Source organism: Lynx canadensis, chromosome A3, assembly GCF_007474595.2.
Source record: "Lynx canadensis isolate LIC74 chromosome A3, mLynCan4.pri.v2, whole genome shotgun sequence".
In the NCBI taxonomy this organism is placed as follows: Eukaryota; Metazoa; Chordata; class Mammalia; order Carnivora; family Felidae; genus Lynx; species Lynx canadensis.
The window spans coordinates 73,085,352-73,112,417 of NC_044305.1; the positions used below are offsets into that span (position 1 = coordinate 73,085,352).

Genomic DNA, 27,066 nt, shown 5'->3' on the forward strand with positions numbered 1-27,066 from the left:
GCTGATGGCTCAGAGCCTGGTGGAGCCTGTTTCCGATTCTGTGTCTCCCTCTCTCTCTGCCCCTCCCCCGTTCATGCTCTGTCTCTCTCTGTCCCAAAAATAAAAAATTAAAAAAAAAAAAAATAAAAAAAAAAAGGGGGACTAATTGGGGAATTTATCATGAAACAGAGCACAAGCCAGAAGATGCAGGATCCGGAAGGTGAAAAGCCATCATAAACCAAGATGGCACCACTCTCTGCCCACTGCGGTTGTCTGTCTGATGCATTCTTTTTCTGCACACTTCCTGAACTATTTTGGTAGACAAATGGGTATGACCCAGCACCTGAGTTTATATCTCCTCACTTAGTTAAACAGCCCAGCCTACCAGTGTCCTCAATTCTTAATTCCTGGGAGAAACCATGTGACTGGCCCAGCTTGAGTCAGTTGTCCACTGGGATGAGGGGTCACATTTTACATAGACAGTTTCTGGGAAACACGTGGGGGTAGGGGAAGGCTGAGATGAAAGGAGGAGAAATGCTCTTCAGGCAAGGGCTATTTTACAAAGCAGAATTATAAAGGTAGGAAAGCTCATGATGTATGGGCTAAATAGACAATGCAGCTTCACCGAGGGTATAGAAGATGTGTGAGTGGAAGTAATTCTGCCAACTTAGGAGTTTGGGCTTTATCCCAAAGGCAGTGAAAGTCAATGAATGTTCTGGAGTAAGGAGGGGTGGTTGTATTTTAGGAGCTTTGGGGAAAGAAATCAGGGAACCTAGAATCAGGGACCCACGTCTTCTTAACCTTGTATCCCACTAACCAACACAGTGCCTGGCACAGAAGTGCTGGCAACAGGAAGTGTGCATCAAATCGCATTAATAGCTGATCCTGAACTTAATCATGGAAGATAAGACAGGAAGAAGAAAAAGACTATAAACCCAGAACAGCATCTAGTTGTTGGGGGAAAAAATGCAAATTATGTTGAAACTCTGTAGGGCAAGCACCAAGCAACAGAATGAACATGGCATTTGCCTCAGTATCCGGCCCCTGCCAGGCCCAGTGGCATTTGCGGGAATCAAAGCAAACCTCCAGGCCACCATTCAGCTCCCCTGAAGAGTGCCTGCCAAGGGACAGACATACAACTTCTAGGTGACCTTTACAGGGCTTCTAATCAGTAGACCTTGACTCCCCTGCAGTGCCTGGAAACCTATCTAGCCTATTTAGAAAGTTCCCTGTAATTCTGTGTGTTGGCCTGTCCCCCTAGCTTTTCAGGGAACTAAAGAAAGGGCTGCATTGTAGCCTCAGCTAGTCAAGAAGCAAAATGCTTTTTGTGGGGTATTGGCTGTCTAACCAGCCATGCGGTTCCCATGAGGTAAGTGGCTGCTCCCAGAGTGTGGGTTTGTGCCTCTGCGCTTACTTCCTCTGAGAGCCACTTTTATCTGTGTGTGGGAACGTAGGAGCTGGCTCTCGACCACGTGTTTGGCTACAGGGGATTCGACTGTCGCAACAACCTGCATTACCTGAACGACGGTGCGGACATCATCTTCCACACCGCGGCGGCTGGCGTGCTCCAGAGCCTCTCCACGGGTAACTCAGCCAGAGAACCCCCCTCTGAGGACAGGACCCCACTTTAGTCCCTTTGTGTGTACTCCCCCACTCTGGAGATGCCCCCCAAACTGACGCATTCTTATCCTGATAGAGCCCTTTCACTCGATTCCAGACTGGTATCATTTGGTCCTAGAAAGTGTGGAGGCCTCGTTCAAAGGTCACAGCCATCTTTCTTTCGAACAACACCCTGCTGTCAGCCCTCTGAGGGAGGTGTCCCTGTTTCCCATCAGCTGCTCAGATGCTGGGAGGGATGGACAGAAGCCAGAAAGAGGGTGTAGGGAGTGGAGAAATTCCTTGTGGCAGGTTACCAAGAACAGAGCACAGGGGAGATTTTCTTGCTAATTTGTTAGGGGCGACCAATTTTTTAGTAGCTCAAATTTTCAAGTTTTGCTTGTTTTGAGTAGTTAACCAGATTTACCATAAGGATGAGAACACTTAAACTGTAAGCACCCCAAAGTGTCCCTTAACTGGTAGGGTGAGTCACATGAAACAAATAGTTTGAAAAGAAACACTGCAAGGCAAAGGGAGCATGTAGAAATGAATTTGACACGTACCTTTGCCACCAGATTTAAATATGTTAACATCTTGCCTTATTTGCTTTATATCTTAAAACAGACCCCCTTTCTTTTTTTCAAATTTTTATGCTCCTTCCCAATTCCACACACTTATTTAATGCATACATTTTTAGACAGGGAAGTCACTGAGCACATAACGATCTCTTTTTGGGGAGGAGGACCTTGAAATTTTCTATACATTTTCTCCTTTTTTTTTTTTTTTAGACATACTATCATTTTAGCAGCAATGTGCTGTTTCCTTGTCTATCAGTGCCATCACTTACCTCCTAGTAGTGTTGGCTACTTGGATGGGTTTACAGTGGTCACTTTGGAAGTCAGCAAACCCATTTTCCATAGTAGATAATAAATACTTCCTGTGATTTCTTCTATTTTCTGTGTTACATGTCGAGTTTGGGCATTTAGGGGGTGAATACATCACCTGTGCCATCCAGTAGGCTCCCAAGTGGATTGGCACTTTGAGAAATAACAATGGTTTAAAAGAGATACCCGAAGTATTTTCTTATTCCACAGACTTCCCTTTCAGATGAGTAAGTGGTGCCATTTTGTTCAGTTAGTATTATCTCCATTATCACTTTGGACCCTGGAAGCCTTGCACTTGGACTGTGTTCTGGACCCACACAGGCTGCGGGAGGGATGGCAGGGGAGCTGGTGTGTGCTAGAGAATAGATACCAGCTCTTCTGCCAGGCCTGGAAGAGAATGTGTAAATGTAAAAAATGATCTCCCATCTCCCCAAGGATGATTCTAAAATTGCGAGCCTGTGGCCTTGATCTCTCACTTTGACAAGGCATTTCCAGACCCTATGTAATCCTTCAAGTTTGTCCTGAGAGGTCTCGAAGACTCCCCTGCTCACCATCCCGTGTCTTCCCCCTAGGGAGCCAAAGCTTCTACCTGGAGCACACGGATGACATCCTTTGCCTCACGGTGAACCAGCACCCCAAGTACAGGAACGTGGTGGCCACCAGCCAGATAGGTAGGAGGGTCGTGCCCTAGCTGAGCTTTTTCCCAGCTGAGCAGGGACATTGACTAAATAGCAAATATCTGGAAAGGGGGTTGGTGGGTTGTGGACATCTACCCATTCTGGACATTGCTGTTCTTTTTTGAGCACTCAGTATATCTGTGTCATCTCAGTTGAAATAGCCAGTGATTGTTGATTCTTAGGGATCATAAAGTCAGACCAGAGCCCGATAATCCAAATAAATGGATGCCCCTATCCCTGTGGACTTGTGGAGAATAATTTTTCACCGGCCAGGTGTCAGTTAAAGAGCCCTGTGTCCGAAGCCTGGTGATTGTCCTTGGCAAGGGTAGCTTGTCTGTGTGCCCAGCTCTTCTGCACCCTAGCAAACTGCCAATAACAAATGTGAACTGATTGACACTTCACATTTGTGAAAAGTTGTGTGTGTTTTTTTTGAACTTTGTCGTTTCAAAGGCAGTTTTTTATGAACATACCCTTCTGCTTGTTTTCATTGAACCCATGTCCATTTTTAAATTTAATTTGGAACTTCCTGATGCTGGTGTTAAGTGCTTCACTATCAGAAACATGACTTATTTTAGCTATTGTTTTCCCTTGACGCTTCCTCATTGCCATTGCCCACCCAATGCAGTTGATATTACGGAGACCCAAGGTAAGGCTGTTCCATCCGTGAGTAGTTTGAATCTTCACAGCAAAATCGTGTCGCTGTATCGTGTTTGCTGCTTGTATCTGGCCAAACTGCAGATACAAATCACTGATCTCAGCAGTTGCCTCTGTGTAAACTCCTCCACAAGTGTGTGTGGACATAAACGCTCTTAGGCCTCTGGCTCTAAAAGCACAACAGATGTTTCTCGTTGCTTCACCTCCGGCCAGGTCAGGCTATAGGTCTCTTAGGCCCAGTAACTGTAACACCCCCAAGTATTTGTCTTAAAAAGTCTTCTGGGTGAACGTAAGCTTTGCCTTGGCCCCGCCATTCTTCAGCCTTAGTGTGTCATGCCTCCCACATTCAGGAACAACACCCTCAATCCACATCTGGGACGCCATGACCAAACACACGCTCTCTATGCTGCGGTGCTTCCACTCGAAGGGGGTGAATTACATCAACTTCAGCGCCACTGGGAAGCTCCTTGTATCGGTGGGAGTGGACCCTGAGCACACCATCACTGTCTGGCGTTGGCAGGAAGGTAAAAGGAGCCGGGCTGTCTGTCCATCTGGGAGGCTTGCTTGTGTTGCGTGCTGGGCTCAGACTAGATGGGCCTCACCCCGAAAACCATCAAGGGCACTGCTGCTGGGTCAGCTGAAATGGGCCATCTCTGGTTCCTGGAGAAGCTGCCTATCAGGTCCCTGGACTCCATGGCCAGGGGAGTGCTGTGCTAGCTAGTGGAGGGTCTGTGCACTCTGGAAAAGTGCCCCAGTGCAGGCAGCCTTCCTCCTCACAAAGAAGACCTCAGCCTCCCCCTTTTCCATCTTAACTCCCTTTCTACCCAAGTTTCCTTGTCCTTGGTATTCCTTCTGTGACCTCCAGATCCTGGCACAGCCTTATCACCCTGGTTCCCTTATTCCAGGAACTGGGACAAGATCTTACCACCGTAGTCTCAAAAACACTTTATATGTGAAATGGGGATTCACCTTATAATCAAGGTTTACGTTTCCCGTAACAGGATTTCTCTCTTGCCTTCGCCCGACACACACACACACACACACACACACACACACACACACACACACAGGCTGCTGCTAAATTTATGTTCATGTTAGAATCAAAGATGTGTAATCTTTCAAGTGTATTCTCAGGTTGGCAGAACAGATCCAATTAGTTAGGACATTAATGAGGTCTGTCTCCGGCAGGGCAGCCTGTATCTAGGGCACTCAGAGCCAGGTGCGCACAGAGGTGGCTCTTCTCCAATTCAGGGCTTCTAGAGACCCATTATCTCAGCACCTCCCCATGGAGGGAGCTGTAAAGAGATGGCAGCTAAGTTCCAATCCCTCCTGAGCCCCCATGTGAGAAAAAGAGGTTGGGGACCTGCAGACATTTATAATGAGATTCCTTTATCATATTCAGTCCCTTTCTCATTTTCTTGTTCATCAGTGCATTGTGTCCAGAGGGCCCCACAATCTATGTTTTGGGGATGCAGCTTCATTTCTTGTCCTGTCGAGTTGGCCTGAAATAGACTCGGCCCCGGATGAGACGCTGAGTGTCTTAAACAACAGACTCATAGCCTCGTGGTGTTGAAAGGACTGGAGAAGTCTTCCCGCCTGGTCCTGATCCGTCCCATGGGGCAGTTCCTACAAGTGCATTCCTGACAGGCTGACTCCCCTCCTCCACCAAACCCTTGCAGGGCTGTGGCCTGCATCACTTCCCAAGGCAGCCACCCCCTGCTGGAAATGTCTCATAAAGCCCTTCCTTATAAGAGAGCCTAACTTGCTTCCTTATGCCTTTCTTGTACTGCACTAATTCTGCTTCTGCAGTGGCCAAGACCAGGTCTGTGCCTAGTTCCTCGGAAGAGGGTTAATCCTGTTGGGCCCTGTGCACAGGCTAGTCTTTCCAGGCTCGCTGTCCTCACTTCTGCCATCTGTTCCTCTGGGCAGTTCCTGCTCTGGACCTGCCCCAGCACAGACCCCTTCTCACCCTGGGCCCCTTTTGACCACCGCAGGGCAGACTGGTGGAGCCAGGACTTTTAAACCAGCTTCTAAACATGGTCAACAGATGCCTTCTCTTTGGTAACTTTCTTCCCTTGTCTTTGCTGGAATCGGCCCGTGGCTGTCTGCAGAAGGGTTCTGAGCCATTGATATCTAATGGTATGTCACCAACCACCACCTCTCCTGAGATGGTTGTGTGAGGGCCTCCCTTAGCTTCAAGTTCTGCTTATAAATGAGACAGTTTTGAGAGAGGTTTATATGCGTGTTACTCTTCTTTTGTTAAAGGACTGTTTTGTCGAACTCCAGGTATGTATGTGTGTGTGTAGTTCACAAACAAAGTTGAGTAAGAAATGAGCTTATTATGTATAAAATGAATGTTGTCAGGTCCTAGATACTTGTATGAAACTTGTTCTGAGCAACATGGAAGCCAACGTAAGGCAAGATACAGGCATCTCCACGGTCAGAAGTGTCCATAGATTAAGACCAGGAAAAAACAAACACTTGCTTAGAAGAAAGTGCAGGGGCGCCTGGGTGGCTCAGTTGGTTAAGCGTCAGGCTTTAGCTCAGGTCCTGATCTCAGGGTTCGTGACTTGGAGCCCCGCCTTGGGCTCTGTGCTGATGGCTCAGAGCCTGGAGCCTGCTTCGGATTCTGTGCCTCCCTCTCTCTCTGCCCCTCCCCTGCTTGCCCTCTGTCTCTCTCTGTCTCTCAAAAGTAAATAAACACTAAAAAATTTAAAGACAGAAGAAAGCGCAAAATAAAACAGCATACCCCCCTTGGCTCCCAAGAATGATCCTCTATGTCTTTAGTGGCCACTTGGGCCACTTCTTCTGTAATCCAGTCATTGGAATCCTTTTTCTGCTGGGGAAGGGAGAGTTGTTTGTGTTTTCCTTATGTGTAGTTTTTTACTGATCTGGTTACTTCTTCATCTCCTGTAAGTGTTGTAATTGTTTTCCCCCAGTGTGGTATTTGTCTCTTAACTTAGTTTACAGTATCCTTGAAGAGCATGGGTTTTTAAACCTCTGAGCTCTCAGTATGGATGTATTTTCTGGTAAGTCGAACTTTCCATATGTGGAGAGAGAATGACTGTTGTGAGAGGTGACATGCAGCAAGTCCTGGGAAGGACCTCCAGGAGGATGAGTCTGAGATGCCAGGCCAGCTATGCCAGAACCCACCACCACTCCACTGGGGAGCCACTTAAAAACAAACACATAGTGAAACAGAAAAAGGGGATTAAGAATACACTGACCATGATGAGCACGGAGAAATGTTTAGACACCATATGAGTCACCATATCGTACACCTGAAACTAACATAACACTGTACGTTAACTATACCGGAATTTTTTAAAAAGGTAAATGATGAGGAGGGGCAGGGAAAAGTACACATGAGGTAATAGGGGAGATAATTAAGAGGAAATGGGAACTAAAACATTAAGACTAAGTTAGAAGAAAATGGAAAGAAAAGTTTAAAATAAAAATTAAACACTCGAAGGCAGAAAAATAATGATGAGGTAAAAACAGATGGGTTTACAATATAGGCTGAAAGACAACAAGGCAGGAGGTGTAGAGGGTGGTGACACTAAGTGGATATTTGCGGAGAAGTCGTGGCACCAGGCTCGGCTCCTGGGGGCTTTGCTTGCACCAGATCGCTTAATCCTCACAACACCTTATAAAATGGCAACTGTTATTATACCCAAATTACAGATGAGCAAACTGAGGTACCGAGAGATGACAATAATTTTCCCAAAGTTGCTCTACAGATAAATGGTGGAGCTGGGATTTGGTGGGGACAAAAGTTAAAAAGCAAATGAATCCAAAAACATAAATGAATGGGCTTGAGGAAAAAAAACCTGGTAATTAAATATTAAAGGTAGAATTTGTAAACCTAAAAGCCATGAAAGACAAAGGAATATGAAGGATTTTTTTTTCCTTAGGAAAGTAAAAGCAGAGAATCTTGGAAAGAAATTAAGAACAGTCTAAAGGAATGCGAGTCTCTAATTACACTCGAGGGGAAGGTTCAACTTCTGGTAGGCAGGAATCCTGTGATGAGGTCAGAGACAGGAGATAGGAAGATGAAGGGTGTCCTTTGTCCTTTTCTGATATCTGGAGGCTTATATCTTCAGGGCCATCCCTTCCTGCACATTCATGGGTGCCTGGATGTGGCTTTGTGGGGGTGGAGCGAGATTGGGGTTATGTTAGCAGCACCTGCTGTTCTGGAAATTTCCCAACCTCTCTCTTCCCCACCTTGGGGGTCATGCCTGAGGCAGGGAGGGTACCGTGGAGGAAGAAGGAACACCTGAAGTGTGCCCTGGGCTTTGCTGGATGGAGAGCCATCCTGAGCTCAGAGTGTGGGAGGACCCACCTCACCAGACTCTCTCACCCATACAGGCGCCAAGGTTGCCAGCCGAGGGGGTCACCTGGAGCGCATATTTGTGGTGGAATTTCGCCCTGACTCGGACACGCAGTTTGTGTCTGTCGGGGTCAAACATATGAAGTTCTGGACCCTGGCAGGCAGTGCCCTGCTTTACAAGAAAGGGGTCATTGGATCCATGGAGGCTGCCAAGATGCAGACGATGCTCTCTGTGGCCTTCGGTGCTGTGAGTTCCAGCAGAAGCTTCCTGAGAGGGGACCCTGAACCCCAGGCATGGGCATGGGGGGGCACAGATAGCCACAAAGCTACAAACAGCAAGAAAGCTATTTCCACATTTTCACCTTTATTGGCTTACTTGCAACCTTTATTCCTTTATCCCTTTCCTTAGCAAAGAAGGTCAATTTGAGTGTGTTTCTCTTTCTCTAGTTCTAGTTCCCTAACCAAGGAGCAGGTGGCTGGGAGGGGACCCTCTTGAGAGGTGCGGTGAGTGTCCTAGTGTGGAAGGTGTCCCTTTGTTTACAGAACAACCTCACTTTCACGGGTGCCATCAACGGAGACGTCTACGTGTGGAAGGACCACTTCCTCGTCCGACTGGTGGCCAAGGCTCACACGGGCCCGGTCTTCACAATGTACACGACCCTCCGGGATGGACTCATAGTGACCGGTGGCAAAGAGCGGCCGTAAGGCGAAACTCCTCTGGGAACAACTGATCTTTTCTTATTGAGCTGGGAGAAACTGACAGAAGCATCTCCCACTGGGAGAAAACGCAGATTTTCTTTCCCCCATCTTGCCTGCATCAGGGAGACGAGTCTGCCATCTCTCCAAGAGGGCCCTGGGCAAAAACCTTCAGAGTACAAGTCAGAGAAGGAGAGAGGTGGTTTAATGGTAGTGGAAAATCCAGAGAGGTATTCTTGAATAGACTCGAGTGACTATGCTCTTCATCGAGTGGTACTTCCTGTAGGTCTCGGGGACGGGAGGACGGAGAGGCGGGGAGAGAAGGTGCCCTGGGGACAGAGATGTAAGAAGGAAGCAGAGCAGCAGAGAAACGTTTCTCTTCGTGTTTGATCTGATCAAGACACGGTTTGGTATTTTAGATCGCAGTCCTCTTTCCTCCTGCCATAGTGGCATTTGAAAGTATTCTAGTGAAATGGTTGTCACTACCCGTCAGCAGGGCCAAAAAAGAAGCCACCCTGGAGGGTCTGTCCTGCTGGGACCCGGTGGCCTTGATGATAGGGACAGGGGACATGGAGCATCAAGGGCAAGTCTTAGGACAAGGCCCAACTTGCCAAGGTCCTCTCACTCCTTTTTAGGACCAAAGAAGGAGGTGCTGTGAAATTGTGGGACCAGGAGATGAAGCGCTGCCGGGCCTTCCAGCTGGAGACGGGGCAGCCGGTGGAGTGTGTGCGCTCTGTGTGCCGCGGCAAAGTGAGTGGGCGGGCCGGTCCCTACGGGGCTGGGCCCGGAAGGGGCCCAAGAGAGAGAAGGAGTTCAGCCATACTCTTTCCCTGTGCCCGGGTGCTAAATCCTTAAAACAGGCTTCCAAGGTGCTACTTGCACTGCGGTGGGAGTCGGCTTAGCAGGGTCGCGCAGACTCTTCTGAGTCAGCACTGGCTGTATGACCTTGGGTGTGTTACGTACCCTTTCTGTGTCCAGGCGGGTGGTTGTGAGGGTCGCGTGCGTTATAATGTGCGATGCCTTCCATTATGCCTGGCTCAGAGCCACATTCTGTGGATGTCAGCTGCTACTGTTATAGATGTGATTATTACTGTAGGCACAGAGATAGTAAATAATTTGCCATGCTCACGGTTACATGGTCAGTAAGGGGGGACAGTAAAGGGCCATCAAACTGTCTGACTCAAAGCCATAGGTTGTCAAGTCCTACCTGGGCTGAATGTCAGAAACAACTGTGGAGTTGTTTCTTGTTGTTGTTGTTTTTAATATATGGCTGTCCATGTACTTACCCAGAGCTGCCAAATCAGAGTCTTAGCCATGACTTGTGTGTTCCTTTTCTTCTTTTCTTTTTTTAATTCCCCAAGAAATTCTGAGGTCCTTAAAAAAACAAATCTTAACCTCTGGTTCATACCCTGTGTCTATAGTTTTGAATTGTTAGCAGTCTAAGAATGTGACTTCTGGATGTTCCCCATTGAAAAAGGCAGACCTGACTTAGAGTCTCCATAATTAGAAATCGAGAGCTTTGTTTTTAGATAGATAAATACCAGTCATCTGGTAGGTAGGCAGACATCTGGGAGATGAAGGCAGAGGTAGGCCCAGAATGTGGAAGTCCTCGAGAGATGGCTCGTTGTTCAGTGCGAGGAAGAATTTGGGAAGACATTGAACGTCCAACAACAGAAACGGACTACCCCGCTCTGTCATGAGCTTGCCGTCAGTGGAATGTTTTGGCAGAGACCAGATGATGGGAGTCTCTGTGCCGACACTCTCATCCATGGCTGAGGGAGAAAAGGAAAAGTGAGGAGGTCACGGAAGGGCGGGCGATTTTGTTGTTAACAACACAACCTGTCCCGGCTCTTCCGGCGTTAATACCATTGCCAGCAAGGGCCACTTTCCCACGTTGCTCTAATAGTGTTTGCCTTTAAGTTATTATTTAAAATACAAATCTTATTTTTTTTACCTATTTTCATCCATTTGCCTACCAATCTCTCACCTACTAGATTCCTAATAGATCATAAAAATGTTTCATTTTAAATTGTAGCAAAATATAAGTAACATAAAATTTACCATTTTAGCCATTTTTAGGTGTACACTTTAGCGGTATAAAGTACATTCCCACTGTCATGCAAGCATCGCCACCATCCACCCACAGAACATTTTGCTTCTCGTAGAACTGAAACTCTGTAGCTATGAAGTCCTCACTCCCCTTGTCCCTCCCCCTCCGCAACACTCAGCAATCACCGTTGGACTTTCTTCTACATGTTGGACCAGGTGTGCCATAGGAGTACTATCATACAGCGTCTTTTTCCTAATAATGTTTTTATGACAACAGGGGAAAATTTTAGTAGGAACCAAAGACGGAGAAATAATTGAAGTTGGTGAAAAAAATGCCGCTTCTAACATCCTGATTGATGGGCACATGGAAGGGGAGATCTGGGGTCTGGCCACACACCCCTCCAAGGACATCTTCATCTCTGCCAGCAACGATGGCACAGCCCGCATCTGGGACCTGGCCGACAAGGTGAGGGGTCCACTGTGCTCTGATGCCCACAGGTGGGGCCTGGCCAGAGCCCAGAGTGAGGACGGTTGGATCCAGAGTTGGGGGGTGCGGTGGGTCTGCAATTAAGTTAGAAAGCCTGGTGATGAAAGTCCCACTCACACACGCCCAATCTGTCTGTCTGTTAGCTGCATATACCCACGTGTAACTACAGGACAGGAATAATCTGGAAATGAAGTTTCTTTGTTGTAAAAAAAAATCCACAAAACCTAAAAAATAAAGAGATATGTCTTCCCTGGATGGGAAGACTAAAAATGACTTAAAATTTCAAATGTTCCCAAATAGGACATTTCAGTCAAAACCCCAACAAAGTTCATGGGGCCCCTGGGTGGCTCAGGCGGTTGAGCATCCTACTTCAGCTCAGGTCATGAGCTCAGAGTTCCTGAATTCGAGCCCCGCATTGGGCTGTGCTGACAACTCAGAGCCTGGAGCCTGCTTCGGATTCTGTGTGGCCCTTTCTGTCTGCCCCCTGCCCCACTCGTGTGCGCTCTCTCTCTCTTTCTCTCTACTCTCTCAAATATAAATAAACATAAACAAACAAGCAAAAAAATAAATCCCCAATAAAGTTCCTCTTGGAGTTTGGAAAAAAAATAATTTAAAAAATTCATCTTGAGTAAAAAAATAGCAGGAAATAGTCGGGGTTGGGCCCGGGGCGGTAATTGTTACCATGTCGTATCTGATATTTAAAAAAAGTAAGTTCTAATCATTAAAATAGTTGGGTTCATTACAAAATAGCCAGTAAATATTTCAGTCATATTTTTAGTGTGAGGATCAAAGAACAGACTCACGGTATAGTTGTTTTACTCAAGTTACTTTTCAAAATTGTTTGTATATTATGAACACTGGCTATCATTTATTGAATACCTGCTATACACCAGATGCTTCATATACACGATCATTAATGCTTACAATAACCTTGCAAGACTGGTATTGATATCACTTCTTTTCAAGTGGGAAAATGGGGGGGGGGTGCCTGGGTGGCTCAGCTGGTTGGGGTCTGACTTCAGCTCAGGTCACGATCTCACGGTTCGTGGGTTCAGTCTGCATACCGGGCTCCACACTGATGGTGCGGAGCCTGCTTGGGATTCCCTCTCTCTCCCCACTCTCTCCCTCTCTCTCTCCCTCTCCCCCTTTCATGCTCTCAAAAATAAATAATAATAACAAAAAGTTCAAATGGGAAAATGGGGAAGTAACTGACACAAACACACCCAGCCAGTAGTGACAGACACGATTCAGGATTTGAACCAAGAGGTGCCAAAGCTTAAACTCTTTTCTCTGAGCAAGAGGTCAGCAGTCTAAGACTGGAGGATCCAGTCGGGCCTGCCGCCTGTTTCTACAAAGTAAAAGCATGCTCACTGTTTACATAGTGTCTAGGTTGTGGGAGATCATATGGACCACAGAGCCTACAATGTTTACTGCCAAACCATTTACAGAAAAAGTTGACCAACCTCTGCCCAAGCTGTTCTGATGAAAACGTACTGCCCGTCTTGGTTCCTCAGGGACAGTTACTATAAGAAGCAAGACGTTTGGAGGCCCAAAGTGGCAGCAGAGACGGCCTGACTGCTCTGGTCTGGGTGCAGGATTTCCCTTGGAGACCAGCCAAGAAGGCCTAGGGCTTAGGTCATGCTACTTTGTATCTATGTAGAAACTGCTTAACAAGGTGAACCTGGGCCACGCGGCCAGATGTGCAGCCTACAGCCCTGATGGGGAGATGGTGGCCATTGGCATGAAGAATGGAGAGTTTGTCATCTTGTTGGTGAACAGCCTGAAAGTCTGGGGGAAGAAACGAGACCGGAAGTCTGCTATCCAAGATATCAGGTACATAGCAGGTCGTCTGGGCAGGGAAAAGAAGGGCACCTCCTTCATTCTCCTTCTCTGTGGTTACCTTTCTGGAAGGGTCATGACTGGAATGAAGAATTCAGTTGTGGGAGGGTCCCTTTCAACGATCCAGCCGTGGAAGGAGACTCCCTCACACATTAATTCCCAGACATGTCTTTGCTAAGTTCCACGAAGAGTGTGGTTAAAAACTGCGTGTACGACGCCATTCTGCATAAGGCTGCATGCATCCACTCCCGTACTTCCATGGGATTGGATGCAGAGAAATTGCTGAACTCCCTAGAATGCTAACCACGTGTGAGTCATGAAGTGAGATCTCATTGCCTTTGAGCTTGGGAGGCCCATTCCAGAGCAGACCTGACTAGCCTGTCTTACAGACCATGCTCTTGGATTGCTTTTTCTAGAATCAGCCCAGACAGCAGATTCTTAGCCGTTGGTTCTTCTGAACACACAGTTGACTTCTATGACCTCACTCAGGGCACAAGCCTGAACCGCATTGGCTACTGCAAAGATATTCCAAGCTTTGTCATTCAGATGGATTTTTCTGCGGATGGCAGATACATCCAGGTATGTCTCAGCTTTGCTAATATCTGGGGCAACCAAGAATCATCACCATTATCGTAACAGCAATAGCGGTGGCTTATATTAATTGAGGGCTTGCTTTGCGCCAGGCTGTGCACCCATCTCCTCTTTATAGGAATGTTTCCAGTATTGCAACTTTTCCCCTACCTTATAAATGAAGAAGCAGGGGCCTAGAGAACTTAAAAATGTTGAAGAAATAGAATTTTTAAAGTAGAGTTGTCCTTCAGTAAGAGACGCAGGCAGCTCAAGCCCTGATAACTTTAACCCTCCTTTTACTTCCTCCCTTTGAAAGCTTCCTAACCTCTGGTTCTCCAGGGCTACACCTAAGCCCACGTGGCTTCTCATATTTAGTCATTTCACTTGCAAGTCTGGGAGGGGGGTGTGTGTGGCCCGTCCACACTTGGGGTCTGGATGCCAGACACCAAGCCTGGAGTGGGGGCTCCTCACTGGGTCCCAACTGACAGGTTGGAAGGGATAGAGAGGGGTCCCACCATTGGGACTTACAGCTGACAAGAGAACAATGTCTTGTCCAGCACTCTGAACAAATATTGTGCATTAGTGAGCTGGCCTGGAGTGGATAACCCATTGTGAAATGAGAGGGGACCCATTCATTGATTATTTACTGAACCAGGCGCTGTGCTAGGCTTTTGGATGGACAGGATGGGCCTGGTCACTGCTCTCCTGTAGCTTCCCTATAAGGGAGAAGACGAGCATCGAACAGATAACCACAAAATATACCTATAATTACAAATTGTGATTATGTGCTGCAAAGGAAAAGTACAGGGTGCTGCGGGAGCATTTAACAGTCGCTGAATTTAGATTCACTTCCTCTCCACACAAGTGATATTTAAGCTGAGGCCGGTGGGATGTGTAGGAGTTAGCCAACAAAGAGAGGTGGGAACATTGTTCCGGGCCATCTGTATGAAGGCCCTGAGGTGGGAAAGATCTCAGCTTTCCATGAAAAGCAAGAAAACCTAGGGTGGCCAGGCTAGAGACACCCACAGGAGTAGATGGGGCTGGCGATTTTCTAGAAAATGCTTATCTCCCCCTAGAACATTCCCAAAGAAGCAAAGGTCAGGTCCTAGATGGTTCCAAACTCAGGTACATCGGTTGCCGTCTGTGAGAAAACTCACCTACATCTGTACCAAAGGATCTGTTTGTCCAAGAACAGGGACTCCCAAACTTAAGTGAGGATCACAGATCACCCGGCGGCTTTGTTAAAACACAGATTGCTGGGTCCCACCCTCAGAGTGTCTGATCTGGTAGGTCTGGGGTGGGGCCCAGGAATATGGATTTCTAACAACTTTGCAGATGATGCTGAAGCTGCTGGTCAGGAACCACATTTGGGGAACTGCTGCCTTAGGATTTTGGAAAAGAGCCAGAAAATGAATGGAAAACCGTCCTGCTCATGTGAATTTCGCTATAGGCTGACCACAGGTTTTGCAGCCTCAAGCTGAACTTGGGTTTGTTGAAGAGTCCTAGGGATCCAGAGGCTTGGCCAGTGTTCTGGGGAAATAGTACACCCAAAGGGGGGCCCTTTGGCCTGGAGAGAAAGCTGATGGACATGGTTGCCTCTTTCTCCTCGCAGGTGTCAACAGGAGCCTACAAGCGCCAGGTGCATGAGGTACCCCTGGGGAAGCGGGTCACTGAAGCCGTGGCCATTGAGAAGATCACCTGGGCCTCCTGGACAAGGTGACTGGAGGAAAACACTTTTTTTTTTTTTGTAATGTTTATTTATTTTTGACAGAGAGCACGAGTAGGGGAGGGCAGAGAGACAGACACAGAATGCGAAGCAGGTTCCAGGCTCTGAGCTGTCAGTACAGGAGCCCGACACGGGGTTTAAACTCACGAACTGTGAGATCATGACCTGAACCAAAGTCGGATGCTTAACCGACGGAGCCACCCAGGTCCTCCTGGAGGAAGACACTTCTTAAGGAAAAGATCACAAGGAAGTTTCTTAGGCCAGATTCAGCCTCCAAGTTTGTATGTGGCCCAGATGTAAAAAAAAAAAAAAAAAAAAGCTCAGAGATAGAGCTGTCTTGTCTTTGGGGACTGGGGGCTGGGGGCAGGAGGCTTCTTGAACCTGGGCTTTTGAAATGCAAAGCCCTCCCTTTTGTGTAATCCCTTGGTCCTACATCTGCAAACTCACCCAGCATGTTCAAAGGGAAATTACCTCCCAGCTTTTGGCTCAGCCCTGGTGCACTGCAGTGGAGGCCTCCAGTCGCCAGGAGGGACGGGAGGGTGGGAGGGCCGGCATTGCCACTTAGCAGGATAAGGAGCAATGCGTTGCCAGTTCAAGGGAAAGGACACCACCAAGCTGTGAGCTTGAAGGTGCTCAAGCATATACACATCCAAAAGGACTAGAGGGCGGAGGGAGTGAATAAAAAATGGAGGGAACTTTTCTCTTGGGGTGCAAAGGAGGGGGGCAGAGCAGAGCAGTAAGAGCTAGGTCAGTGCACAGGGGGGCAGGGGACAGAAGAGACACATGATCATAGCCAATGATGCAAAATAGCCCTCTCTTCTCCTTATCCCTGGGAGGGGACACCTGACCACAGGAAGCCTTCTCATGCATCTCCTTCTGACACCTCTTCTTACTCAAAACAGCATTCTGGGGGATGAAGTCATTGGCATCTGGCCACGAAATGCGGACAAGGCTGATGTCAACTGCGCGTGTGTGACCCATGCTGGCCTCAACATTGTCACAGGAGATGACTTTGGGCTGGTGAAGCTCTTTGATTTTCCATGCACAGAAAAATTTGTGAGTCTTCCTCAGAGGAACTCCCTACACGGCCTCCAGGCTCTTTCCTGTAGTCTGCAGGAGGCAGTGGCCATATCTAGATGGCCATCGAGAATCTAGAGCAAGAGGAATCTTGTTCCAGTCCTGTGGAGATTTGGGGACCCCTAACTTTTGCATCTCCCTTTGGAGGGGAAGTTCTGGAAGCTGGGAGAAGGGAGGTTGGGAGGGATACAAATTGGCCATCCCAGGCAAGAATGGGACAGGAAAACCCATCAGTGAAAGGCTGGCTAAAAGAAATGTGCAGACGAAATGGGAATCCCAGGAGTGGAGGATTCTGGGACGGGGAGATTTGAGTCCTGGAAGCAGTCTGTGGTTTCCAGGAGGAGCAGGGTCTCAGCGGTCTCCATTCACTTTTGCTCACAGGCCAAACATAAGCGTTACTTTGGCCACTCAGCTCACGTGACGAACATCCGTTTCTCTCACGATGACAAGTATGTGGTCAGCACTGGAGGAGACGACTGCAGGTATGAACATGACTCACCTGCTCTGGTTCCCCGGGCCTGGTTGTTACTCCCTCTTCCTGTCCCCACATCAGGTGTCCCATGGGACACAGGGAGGGGCTGACATCATAGTGACAACAAGGACTTGTCATGTATGGTCTGGTGACTCTGAACCCAGGTCTTGAAGGGCCCGTGTCCCCAGTAGAGCTGCCCTGGGATTGGTGAGAAGGGGAGGACAGGATTCCTCCTCTGAACATTGCTGGGTGGAGGGACAGATGAGTAAGGGACTCCAGGTGGCTGATTTCAGTAGGACAACCCAAGGCATCATTGCATATAATCAGGTTAAAATGGCCTTGATCCATAGGTCTTTTAACTCATAACTTCCAGCTGATCACCAGGGTTCTTAAGATGGGTGATTAGGGGGGCCTGGGTGACTCAGTCAGTTAAGCATTGGTTAGGTGTCCCAACTACTGATTCTACCTCAGGTCATGATCTCACAAGTTGTGAGATCAAGCCCCATGTTGGGCTCCATGCTGAGCATGGGGCCTGCTTAAGACTCTCCCTCCATTCCACCCCTGATGGGGAGCACTCGCAGGTGCTCTCAAAATTATTAAAAAAAAAAAAAGACTCAGTCACCGTGAGAAACAATAAGGGTGTCACCCAGTTTTACGTGAGATCTGGTGAGAAGTCAAGTCATTAGGCCCAGTGCTAGTTAGTAGCAGGAGATCCTCAACCAGCTATTTGGACTGGGCTGCTTTTAACCTTAACTGCTGCTGGTGTTAAACAGGCACATGTTCTGTGCGAGGTGTGACTGGCCTTCCAGTGATTTGGAAGGACCCTTACCAGTCTGCTCCAGAGATGACATCAGCCTCTTCAGCCTTTCCAAAAAGGCCACTTTCTCTTGTCCCTCCAAGTGCATTCCTTATTTGGATTGTGGAGGAACAGGACAAAGTCATTCCTGAATCTCTCATTCTCCACCTCTAATGTAGTTGAAGGGCTTTACTGCAACATGAATATAGGTTTCTGTTCAGCCCAAGCAAAACTCTTGGGGGGGATAAAGAAGTGTAGCAATCCCGATATATATGTATTTTTAAAGTTTATTTATTTATTTAGAAAGATAGAGAGCCTGGGAGGGGCAGAGAGAGAAGACAGAATCCCAAGCAGACTCCGTCCACACTGTCAGTACAGAGCAGAGCCCGAGGTGGAGCTCAAACCCATGAGCTGGAAGATCATGACCTGAGCCAAAATCAAGAGTCGGACACTTAACTAACTGAGCTGCCCAGGTTCCCCCAGATATTTTTAGTGGTCTCAGAGAGGTTGTGGAAAAGGCACCTGTAGAGAATGTCAACCCACTTCCTATCCAAAAGCATGGTGTAGAAAATGGCCCCCAAGGACGCTGATAGCCCGTGGGAGAGCACCATCTCCAGTCCGCTGTGCCAACAGTGGCTGGCACTTAGAGCCCTTGAGATAATACTGCCAGCAGCTCCCTGTGGAGTGGAAACACCCATTGAAAGCAGCACCCGCCAGACTGTGAACAAGCCAGCAATAAGTGAATTGAGATCCGAGGTGACTTTTGATTACGATGAAAGGCTTAGAAGTAACCTTTAAAATGCAGGACCCCTAGGCCTTTGTAGTCCTGGGAGCCTATTCTGATCCCTGGCTCTATGTTGAACACTAGAAAGGGTTCTCCTACTCAAGTGGAGTTGATAAAACCTTTTCAATAGTAACAAGAGAGATAGTGTGAAGTCAAATTGCCAAAAGTGCTTACATTCAGCACATTCAGGCTGCTGAGAACCAAACAAAACAGAAAACAAGAACTTTTTAAAAAAGCAATAGATCTTTATTTTTTTTTTTTAATGTTTATTTATCTGTGAGAGAGAGAGAGAGAGAGAAAGAGAGCGCACACGAGTGGGGAAGAGACAGAGGGAGACACAGAATCTGAAGCAGGCTCCAGGCTCTGAGGTGTCAGCACAGAGCCTGACGTGGGGCTCAAACCCACAAACCGTGAGATCATGACCTGAGCCGAAGTCAGATGCTTAACCAACTGAGCCAGCTAGGCGCCCCCCAAAAACAAGCAATAAATCTTTAATTGGTGACAAGATCCCCGATTTGCCTTTAGAAGTTGAAATGTCCAACACATATCAGCTAAGCTGGACTCGAGAGCACTTGGTAAGATTGTTTTTTGTCACTTGACAAAGTTATGATGCCCAGCCACGCAAGATGATGGTCTGATCTGCCTTTTCAGTGTGTTTGTGTGGCGATGTCTGTAAATGCCGGAACCCTCTTTATTGCTGCTGCTGCTACCACCCAGCAACTGCAGGGGCACTGACGAGGCCCCTCGTTGCCACCAGCTGCTGGGAAAGGCCTACGCTGCGGGCCGCACAAGTTCCAAGTGCTAGTGAAGTGGGGTGACTGCTCCCAGACTCTGGAATCTCCAAAACTGTGATGCCAAGAAGGTCAGTTCTAAAATGTTAAGAGTGCTTTCCTCTGTTCCTGAGACTATACTGACCACAATGACAAAAAAATCCTGCTAATGTAGCCCACCAACGAAATTTAAAGCCTCAGTTACCCTGACCAATATGTAGCTTTTAATTTGCATCAAAACTTTTACAAAAGATGTTTTGCTATTATGTTTCTATATACTTTAAAAATGTTCATTTTTACAATTGAGTTGAACAAGACAGCTTAATTTAGATGCGCCTAAAGCACTAGAAATATTGATAGCCTCAGTTCTCCACATTTAGCTTTCAAAACCAAATGAGCCATGTACAAACAAGTTGAGAAACTTAATTTTTTAACGTTTCGTTTGCAGAGTTTTATATCCATTAAGTGCCTTTGAAAGTTTCCAGTTGTGTGGGCTGCTGTCTCCCCTCCCACAAATTATCTCCTTTCTACATATGGTGCTAAAACTTCAAAACTGAGGAGGGCTACAGGACCCTTAACAGATTCCTGGTCTGTCACCCATGTCATGTGTTTATGTCGAGGCTTCCTAAATGACATCAGTTCCCTGCTTGAGAAGTAGTGGCAGGTGAGCAGCAAAGAAACTTAAATTCAGGAGGGAGGGGGTAAAAATGTGTTTTCACTGTTTAGTGCCAAACCTACAAAATCCAAAATAGAAGTAAAATTAACCTCTACTACAAAATAGTAGGAAAAAAAAGAAAAAAAAAAAAAAGCTCAAGTGGGTCTAGGATTAACGAACTCTTAATCCTAATAAATGCGGGGACCCAAGGCTGCACTGGGTCTACCACCCAGTGGGGCTGACTTGACACCACGGATTTGTTCAGGTGAACTGATCTAGGTCAAGTCCAGATAAAAAGGAAAAAATCTCAGCAGAACAAATTCCTAAGCCCAAGCAATATTTGGAAGATTATTCAACAAAAACAGGCTAGCTTGGCGTTCGTCAGAGCTGGCTAGATGACACAATGTGACCTGGACAGTATTAACCAGACGACATCCCTGACCTGCCTCACTCCTACTTCACACTTGGCTCACCACTGACTCCAGGAGGGGCTGACAGCACACACCGCGAGGAAGGCTGGTGAGGGCCTGGGGACTCTGAGCACACGTGCGCCCATCAGTCCTTCCCATCAGTGAACCAAAATTCTGGGTCTTGAGTTTCTGGCTATTTGCAGTTGTCAGTTTAGCGACAGTGAAATGAAGCATTTTCAATTAAACAGATTACTAACATTTACCCCAGAAGTGCTTCAGCATTCTAAATGGATTAGATCACCCATGAAGCTATTTTTATATGCCAAGTTATGAATGCCTTACATTAATCCCCTGATAGGCTGTCGGGTCCCCAGTTAAGAGTCCCTGTGCAGTCCTGATTCTGTTTTCTGTAACCATGTAACTGGCGATGCTGAGTGATGACCATGTCTGCCTATACTGTACCACCGACCTTTCATAATAATCAGATCTTGTATTGAAATAACCACGTGGAAATAAATTGATCAATGAGGATATGTACAACTATATTTAAAGAGCAATAGTGTCTGTGTCAAGAAAACTTCTTAAATCTTATTTGTAAACATTTATATGGTATGATTTTATGTATGTTTATCCTGCACTGTGTTCTATATGTTAAAATATTGGTGCATGAATTTATTTTCAATTAGCAAAGTATAAAAAATACATAATTTGAAAACATTTTGTATGTGTCAAATAAATTTGATTATGTAAACACAGCTGCACTACGCACTGGAAAGCTTTCTAAGAGTACAAGCCACGGCTCACTAGTTGAAGCAAAGTCTACTGTGTGTATACTTTTAATCTGGTGCAGTTTCATGGAGCCAAAATACCAAACATATTTTGTCTATAAGCTTTATTGATACTTTGCTTTTACAGTTCACAATGCATTCCACAGATTCAGTACAGCTTAAACCACAAATGTATAAATCTTCATTTTATAATTTTTTGCATAACAAGGTTTGATATTTGCAAACAACGTTTTTGGAAGCATTAGATTCAGTCCATAGATTCAGAGTCTGTGACAAAATGAACTACAGTAAGTCTGTGCAATGAAGTTTATGCTGAGGAGTTCTATGTGCATGGCATCGTTTCATGTTGAAAACAGATGGTAGTGCTCCTAGAAATAGATTTTCTTTTTCTAGCTTATGTGCTTTGGAACTACACACGTATAACCAATGACTCTCTGAAATATCAAGCACTGTGGGGTAGCCGGAAGGTAAAGGTCTAAGCTTTGTGAAACACTATATATAGATATATATATAATCTATATTTACTTATATTGGCAATTAATATAACAGTAAGATTCACAATACACCTAGAACATACCAGAAAGGCAAGCTTTTTCACTCTTGCTTTAGTGGTATGATCTCGTCTAAACATTTCATTTCAGAAAATCTGCATCAATCTACACAGACCATACACAGTGCACAAACTGTGAAAAGGATTATTTTTTTCAGCTTCACTTTCTCTGCAATTCCCAAAAAACAGCAAGACTACCTGCAACAAAGTGTAATATACAGCTTTCTCAGATCTTTTTCTATTCACCAGTGCCTCGTATCGGAAAAACAAGTATGATTACGGTTTAAATCCATACATAGCAGCTTACAATACTTAAGATGATGAACACATGGCAGTCAAGACAGGTAATTTTCCTCAGACACCGCATTGCTAAAAATAAAGATCTGTGAAACTGCAATGTCAAGGTTTCCTTCTTCCCTGACCCTCCCCCATGTAATCAAACGAATATCCCCTTTTAAAGATAAACTATTGTTAATGATTTCTGGCTTTTTCATTCAGCTTTGCGCTTCAATCCAGGGATTTTCGCTTGGATTCTACAAATGGAAAGGTTGGGACAAAAGGTCAATATAAATATTTTTAAATTTTAAGTATTTTAAAACGCTATCCTTCAAGAACTACTTGTATATTGCTCAGCTTGTACAAGAAATGAATCTTAAGGCTGTCAAACTACAAGCTGTAATTATGCCACTTTGCCTGATGAATTAGATTTAAACAAAGCCTTAAATACAACAAAAAGCAAACAGAAATCAACGATTCCAAATGTAGAGAAAAATCGTGTGGCAATACTGTCGCACTTTTTAAGTGTGATTAAGATTTGCTACCCATTATGTCTAGAAGATGAAAATACAAAGTCCAGTACACCTTGTCCTTAGTAAAAAAGAAAACAAAAGTTGCAGATTTTAAGTACTTACTTAGCCATAGCATCTTTAACATTCTTGTTTGCAAGTCCTAGATAATGATCTATCTGCGCCTGAAAGAGAGGTATAAAGGAGTTACTAGAAAATTAACGTTGGTAGAGTCTTATTAACCGTTACTCTGTTCCGGCAAATTAAGGGCTTAATAAAGGCTTAAGAAACCACATTTTTCTTATTTATAAGGCTATGGAAACTGACAATAATACATCTGTTTGAAGTAATAAAGTGAGACTTGTATCCTGAAATCTATACTTAAGAAATTACCTGATGCCGTTCATAAATAACAGGAACGCTGAAGAGTGAAATCAGAGCTGAAAAAGGAAATACACAGCCTTTAAAATCGACTGGGAGGGTTTAGGGAACAAACACGGAAAATGGTAAACTCTTAAGATAGCTAGGCAGTGTTCCTAACGAATGAATAAATACACAAGGATCTCCTGGAGGCACCTGCTGGTGGGGAACAACTGCAGAGCAGTGAGTGAATTAACCAAGGGATGCTGCAGGAACCACTCCTAGCTTAAAATCACGTCACACAGACCTTATAAAATACAGGCATCCCAGGTTAGTGTGATTTATGCCTGCACCATCAGATGAGGCCAGCCCCCATCTGGTTTATCACTATTAACTGGAGCATTCTTCAGGAACTAAAGTAGCAATTCAATACACAGTATCAGTATCAGCAATTTAGCTGAAGAGATCACAACCTCAAATATATGTCCTGTCTTCCCCACAACATAAGAATTCTCTCCACTACAATGTCTCTTGGGGTGCCGGGATGGCTCAGTCCGTTGAGTGTCTGACTTTGGCTCAGGTCATGATCTCATAGCTTGTTGAGTTTGAGCCCCTCATTAAGTTCTGTGCTGACAGCTCAGAGCCTGGAGCCTGCTTCAGATTCTGTCTTCCTTTCTCTGCTCCTCCCCCACTCTCACTCACTCTCTCCCCAAAATAAACGAACATTACAAAAAAATCCTTTAAAATGTTTTTAAGCTCCTACACACAATCATCTTTTATTGTACAGTTTTTCATTCAAATAGTTTTATAGACTTACCCAAAATCAGTAGTGTCAGACCATTGAACAAGGCACCAACATAGGTAAATACCCACATCAACACTGCAAACTGTAAGAAAATAACATTAGCCTATTAAAACCACAATTCACATGAAGTTGAAGCTTTCAAATAAAAGCATCCCATCTAACGGCCAACCTACTAGAGGCCTAATCGTTGGAGCTTTGGTACATATGGAGATTTCATCTTGAAGTCACCAGTCTCAATTCAAAATTTCAGAATCCTAATTAAAATAGATTTGATTCATTTTGTCTGGACTACACTACCAAGTAGTTGATTCAATTTTCTCTGAGATCAGAAAACATGCCAAAGGTATACCTTCCTCCTTCAACTTTAATACAGCATTTAGCTTTTTACATGGGAAGACTGAAAAGGGATGAGAATTTGCTATTAAACCTGATTTTAAAGCACTAAAAAGTACTTCAGATCCACATGAGCTGAATAATTCAGACATTAAAATCTCAGACATCTGAATAAGTAACAGTGAGGCAGGAGTACTTATGATTAGTGAGAATGGGTTTCAGGTACCAAAATTACCAGCTCCGGCATTTTATAAAGGAACAGAAGCACTGGCTGCCGAGTGATACATGTTTTAATAGCCACAGTTAACCCTGGGAATGAGGATGTCTCAAACTTGTATATGTATTAATAAAACTATTATTATTCTTTTGGTCATTGCTTTCTTTATTTAACAAACACCAATATAGTTCTTACTATATTAGTGCCAGGCACAGTTTTAAATGCTTTACAAATATTAACTCATTTATTCCTCTTAACTTGATGAGGTGGGTGCTATTATTACCACAGCAGATACAGACAACTAGAGAATAAAGAGTTTTAATACCTTGCTAGCAGTCAGATTTCACTGTCCTCTTTACGGGTAGGGGACTGCAGTGAATTAACTAAACTCTCCTACTTCAGTAATCATGGTCTTAAAATCTAGGTGTGTGTGTGTGTGTGTGTGTGTGTGTGTGTGTGTGTGTGTTTTAAATCATCAAATAAAGCAGTTTGGGAAAGGCTCTTCTAAAAAGAGATTTCATTTTGAGAAGTCCTTTGTTTCCTCTTCATACTTTATTCATGAAAGGCTGGACAAGAGGATTGCAGAGTTTTCTTTCCATTCTAAAATTTGGTGACATCATATAGTACAGACTCAATGACATGATAGAAACAGTTCTTGGAAGACTTAAAACACAAAGTCAGTCTGGATTTTATTATTCTTAATCAGTAATACCTTTGCTTTCTATTAAAAGCCTTCATCTGTCTGGCATTAGCTCTGCCCTAGTCAGCAGGTAACACAATATGATGCCACCGTCTACAGTGATTAGTCAGGGACAGACAACAGCCCTCCATCTCCTAGAGGAGGGATCAGCACACCTTTCCTTTCAAGTAAGATAGTAAGACAATAACCATGTTTGCTTTTATGGGCCATAGTGGCGGTGGGGGGGGTCTTTCATATATTCTTGGAATGTTGTCTCTGAATAGTTTTTGAATACTATCCTTTAAAAAACATATAAACCATTCTTCGCTCTCAGGCTATATCAAAACCCGCCATGGGTCAGACAGTAGTTTGCAGACCCTTGAACTGTCTTCCTCCAGATATTCATTCAACAAAATTCGATCGCCTACTAAGAGCTGAGTACCACGCAGTAATTAAGGTGTTGAAGCTCACATTTACTACAGGTTAGGAATACAATCTGGATTCCTCCACCAACTTGAGTTCTACAAATAGCAACACTCTGGTTACCTCTACAACTGAATTTAATGTTCAAGTGACCAAATGCCAAGCATTCTTAATACCTGCCAACTGAAAATCAAAAATTAAGTGCTACCTTCCTCCTCTCCCACCACCCCCCTCCCCACCCCACCTCAGTCTTAGCAAGTGCCAAGGTAAGAAAGGTCTGCAGCATGACTCCAGTTAGCAAGGCTTTTCCGTCTCAGAGTTTTACAGACTCCTATTGCAGAAGCTAATTTTAACTTCTGCATTTAAGCAAGTTTGCTAAGGAACATTTTCATGTTTTCATCCATCACTATCGACAAGTCTAAAAGGGAAAAGCATCAACCTTCCACATTTTAGAATAAACTGCTTTAGCAGTAAAGACACCTTTGTCATGACAGAATTCAGATACTAACACACACACAGGCTAAAAATAAGTCCTAATTTGGTCATTAAGTCACCCACAAGGCTCCACTCCCAGGTCAGCAAGGAGAGAAGCCCAAGACTTCACACCTAGGCTATCTAAGGGACTCAAATGTCACTGGACTTGCTTCTTGCAGGACACTCTTCCTAAAAGCCACATTACCCAAAGGCAAAGAAAAGAACAGAGGGAGAACTAAATGTGGAACAAGTGACCGACAGGCACGAAGAAGCATGACTAAGGACGGAGGCAGACAGATAGACATGCACATTCTCCCTCTCGGGGAGGCATGTACACCCTGGCTCCACAGAATATTGCCGTGCAAGTATGTCAGGCCAATGTTGCCCAAATTTCCCATTTTGAGAGAGAAACCAGAAATTCACATTTTTATGTATCACAGAATTTTTAAATATTGCAAAAAATTTTACATTTCAGGGGCTCCAAACAAAAATGTTAAGTAAGGTTTTCCAGAAAATACACCATCAGAAGAGAAAGGAATGGTAGTTAAGGACATGCATCTAGCAACTGCACAATTACTGGAACTGTTATATAATGAAAGCAACTAACTTTTTTTTCCTTTGGCAAATATATTAGGTCAGTTAATCTCATCACAATGCCAAAAGTTAAGTGCTATTATTATCCCCAAAGAGCAAACCAAGACAAGGAGCAATTAAGCAAGTTGCCAGACCAGAGGTCACAGTGATCTAAAGTTTATCTGATTCCAGAATCTATCTGCTGTGCCATACAGTAAAACCGCCTGCAGAGTAACCATTATTAATGGAAATTTGTCACGAATGTGCATGCTGTCATTTTTAAACTCAAAATGATTGGACCTTTTTTTGACATCTACAGCCTTATTCATTGGTATCACTTTGCCTACATTTTCCCTAGCCCATTTCCCAATTTTTCTGTGAGCCAGAGAAAGCAGAAACTGTCAAAATGTGTATGTTAATAACTATATAAGAGCCCAAGAACTAAATTTCAAAGTTCTTCTGGGTCAGCTATTTCTGGAGTGCAGACCTTTTTTGGCTCACTTTCAGATTTAAGAACTGTATTCTGGAACATTATGAATGCCTGATGGTCGGACAACTATAGCTAGAAATTTTCTTACAATTTTAACATATTTTCACTGAAAGTCACGGAACTGTCATACTGAATCCA

At 45.0% G+C, this 27,066-nt stretch overlaps 2 protein-coding genes across 5 annotated transcripts in view; one reads left to right on the forward strand and one right to left on the reverse strand.

Moving 5' to 3' along the window:
• Window positions 1-21,045, forward strand: part of EML6 (EMAP like 6) — a 169,643-nt gene extending 148,598 nt beyond the window's left edge. The window contains exons 29-41 of the mRNA XM_032592775.1: window positions 1,434-1,563; window positions 3,032-3,130; window positions 4,141-4,314; window positions 8,159-8,367; window positions 8,664-8,821; window positions 9,452-9,566; window positions 11,143-11,331; window positions 13,013-13,185; window positions 13,608-13,770; window positions 15,374-15,477; window positions 16,390-16,543; window positions 16,946-17,046; window positions 19,268-21,045. Coding sequence (XP_032448666.1) covers window positions 1,434-1,563; window positions 3,032-3,130; window positions 4,141-4,314; window positions 8,159-8,367; window positions 8,664-8,821; window positions 9,452-9,566; window positions 11,143-11,331; window positions 13,013-13,185; window positions 13,608-13,770; window positions 15,374-15,477; window positions 16,390-16,543; window positions 16,946-17,046; window positions 19,268-19,292 — 1,794 coding nt within the window. The 3' untranslated portion in view covers window positions 19,293-21,045. The remainder of the gene's footprint in view (window positions 1-1,433; window positions 1,564-3,031; window positions 3,131-4,140; window positions 4,315-8,158; window positions 8,368-8,663; window positions 8,822-9,451; window positions 9,567-11,142; window positions 11,332-13,012; window positions 13,186-13,607; window positions 13,771-15,373; window positions 15,478-16,389; window positions 16,544-16,945; window positions 17,047-19,267) is intronic.
• Window positions 21,046-21,326: 281 nt separating this feature from the next.
• Window positions 21,327-27,066, reverse strand: part of RTN4 (reticulon 4) — a 74,027-nt gene continuing 68,287 nt past the window's right edge. For all 4 annotated transcript variants that reach the window (XM_030310594.1, XM_030310595.1, XM_030310597.1 and 1 more), the window contains 4 exons: window positions 23,752-23,821; window positions 22,968-23,014; window positions 22,701-22,759; window positions 21,327-22,322 (listed from right to left, as the gene is read on the reverse strand). In XM_030310594.1, coding sequence (XP_030166454.1) covers window positions 22,280-22,322; window positions 22,701-22,759; window positions 22,968-23,014; window positions 23,752-23,821 — 219 coding nt within the window. In that variant the 3' untranslated portion in view covers window positions 21,327-22,279. The remainder of the gene's footprint in view (window positions 22,323-22,700; window positions 22,760-22,967; window positions 23,015-23,751; window positions 23,822-27,066) is intronic.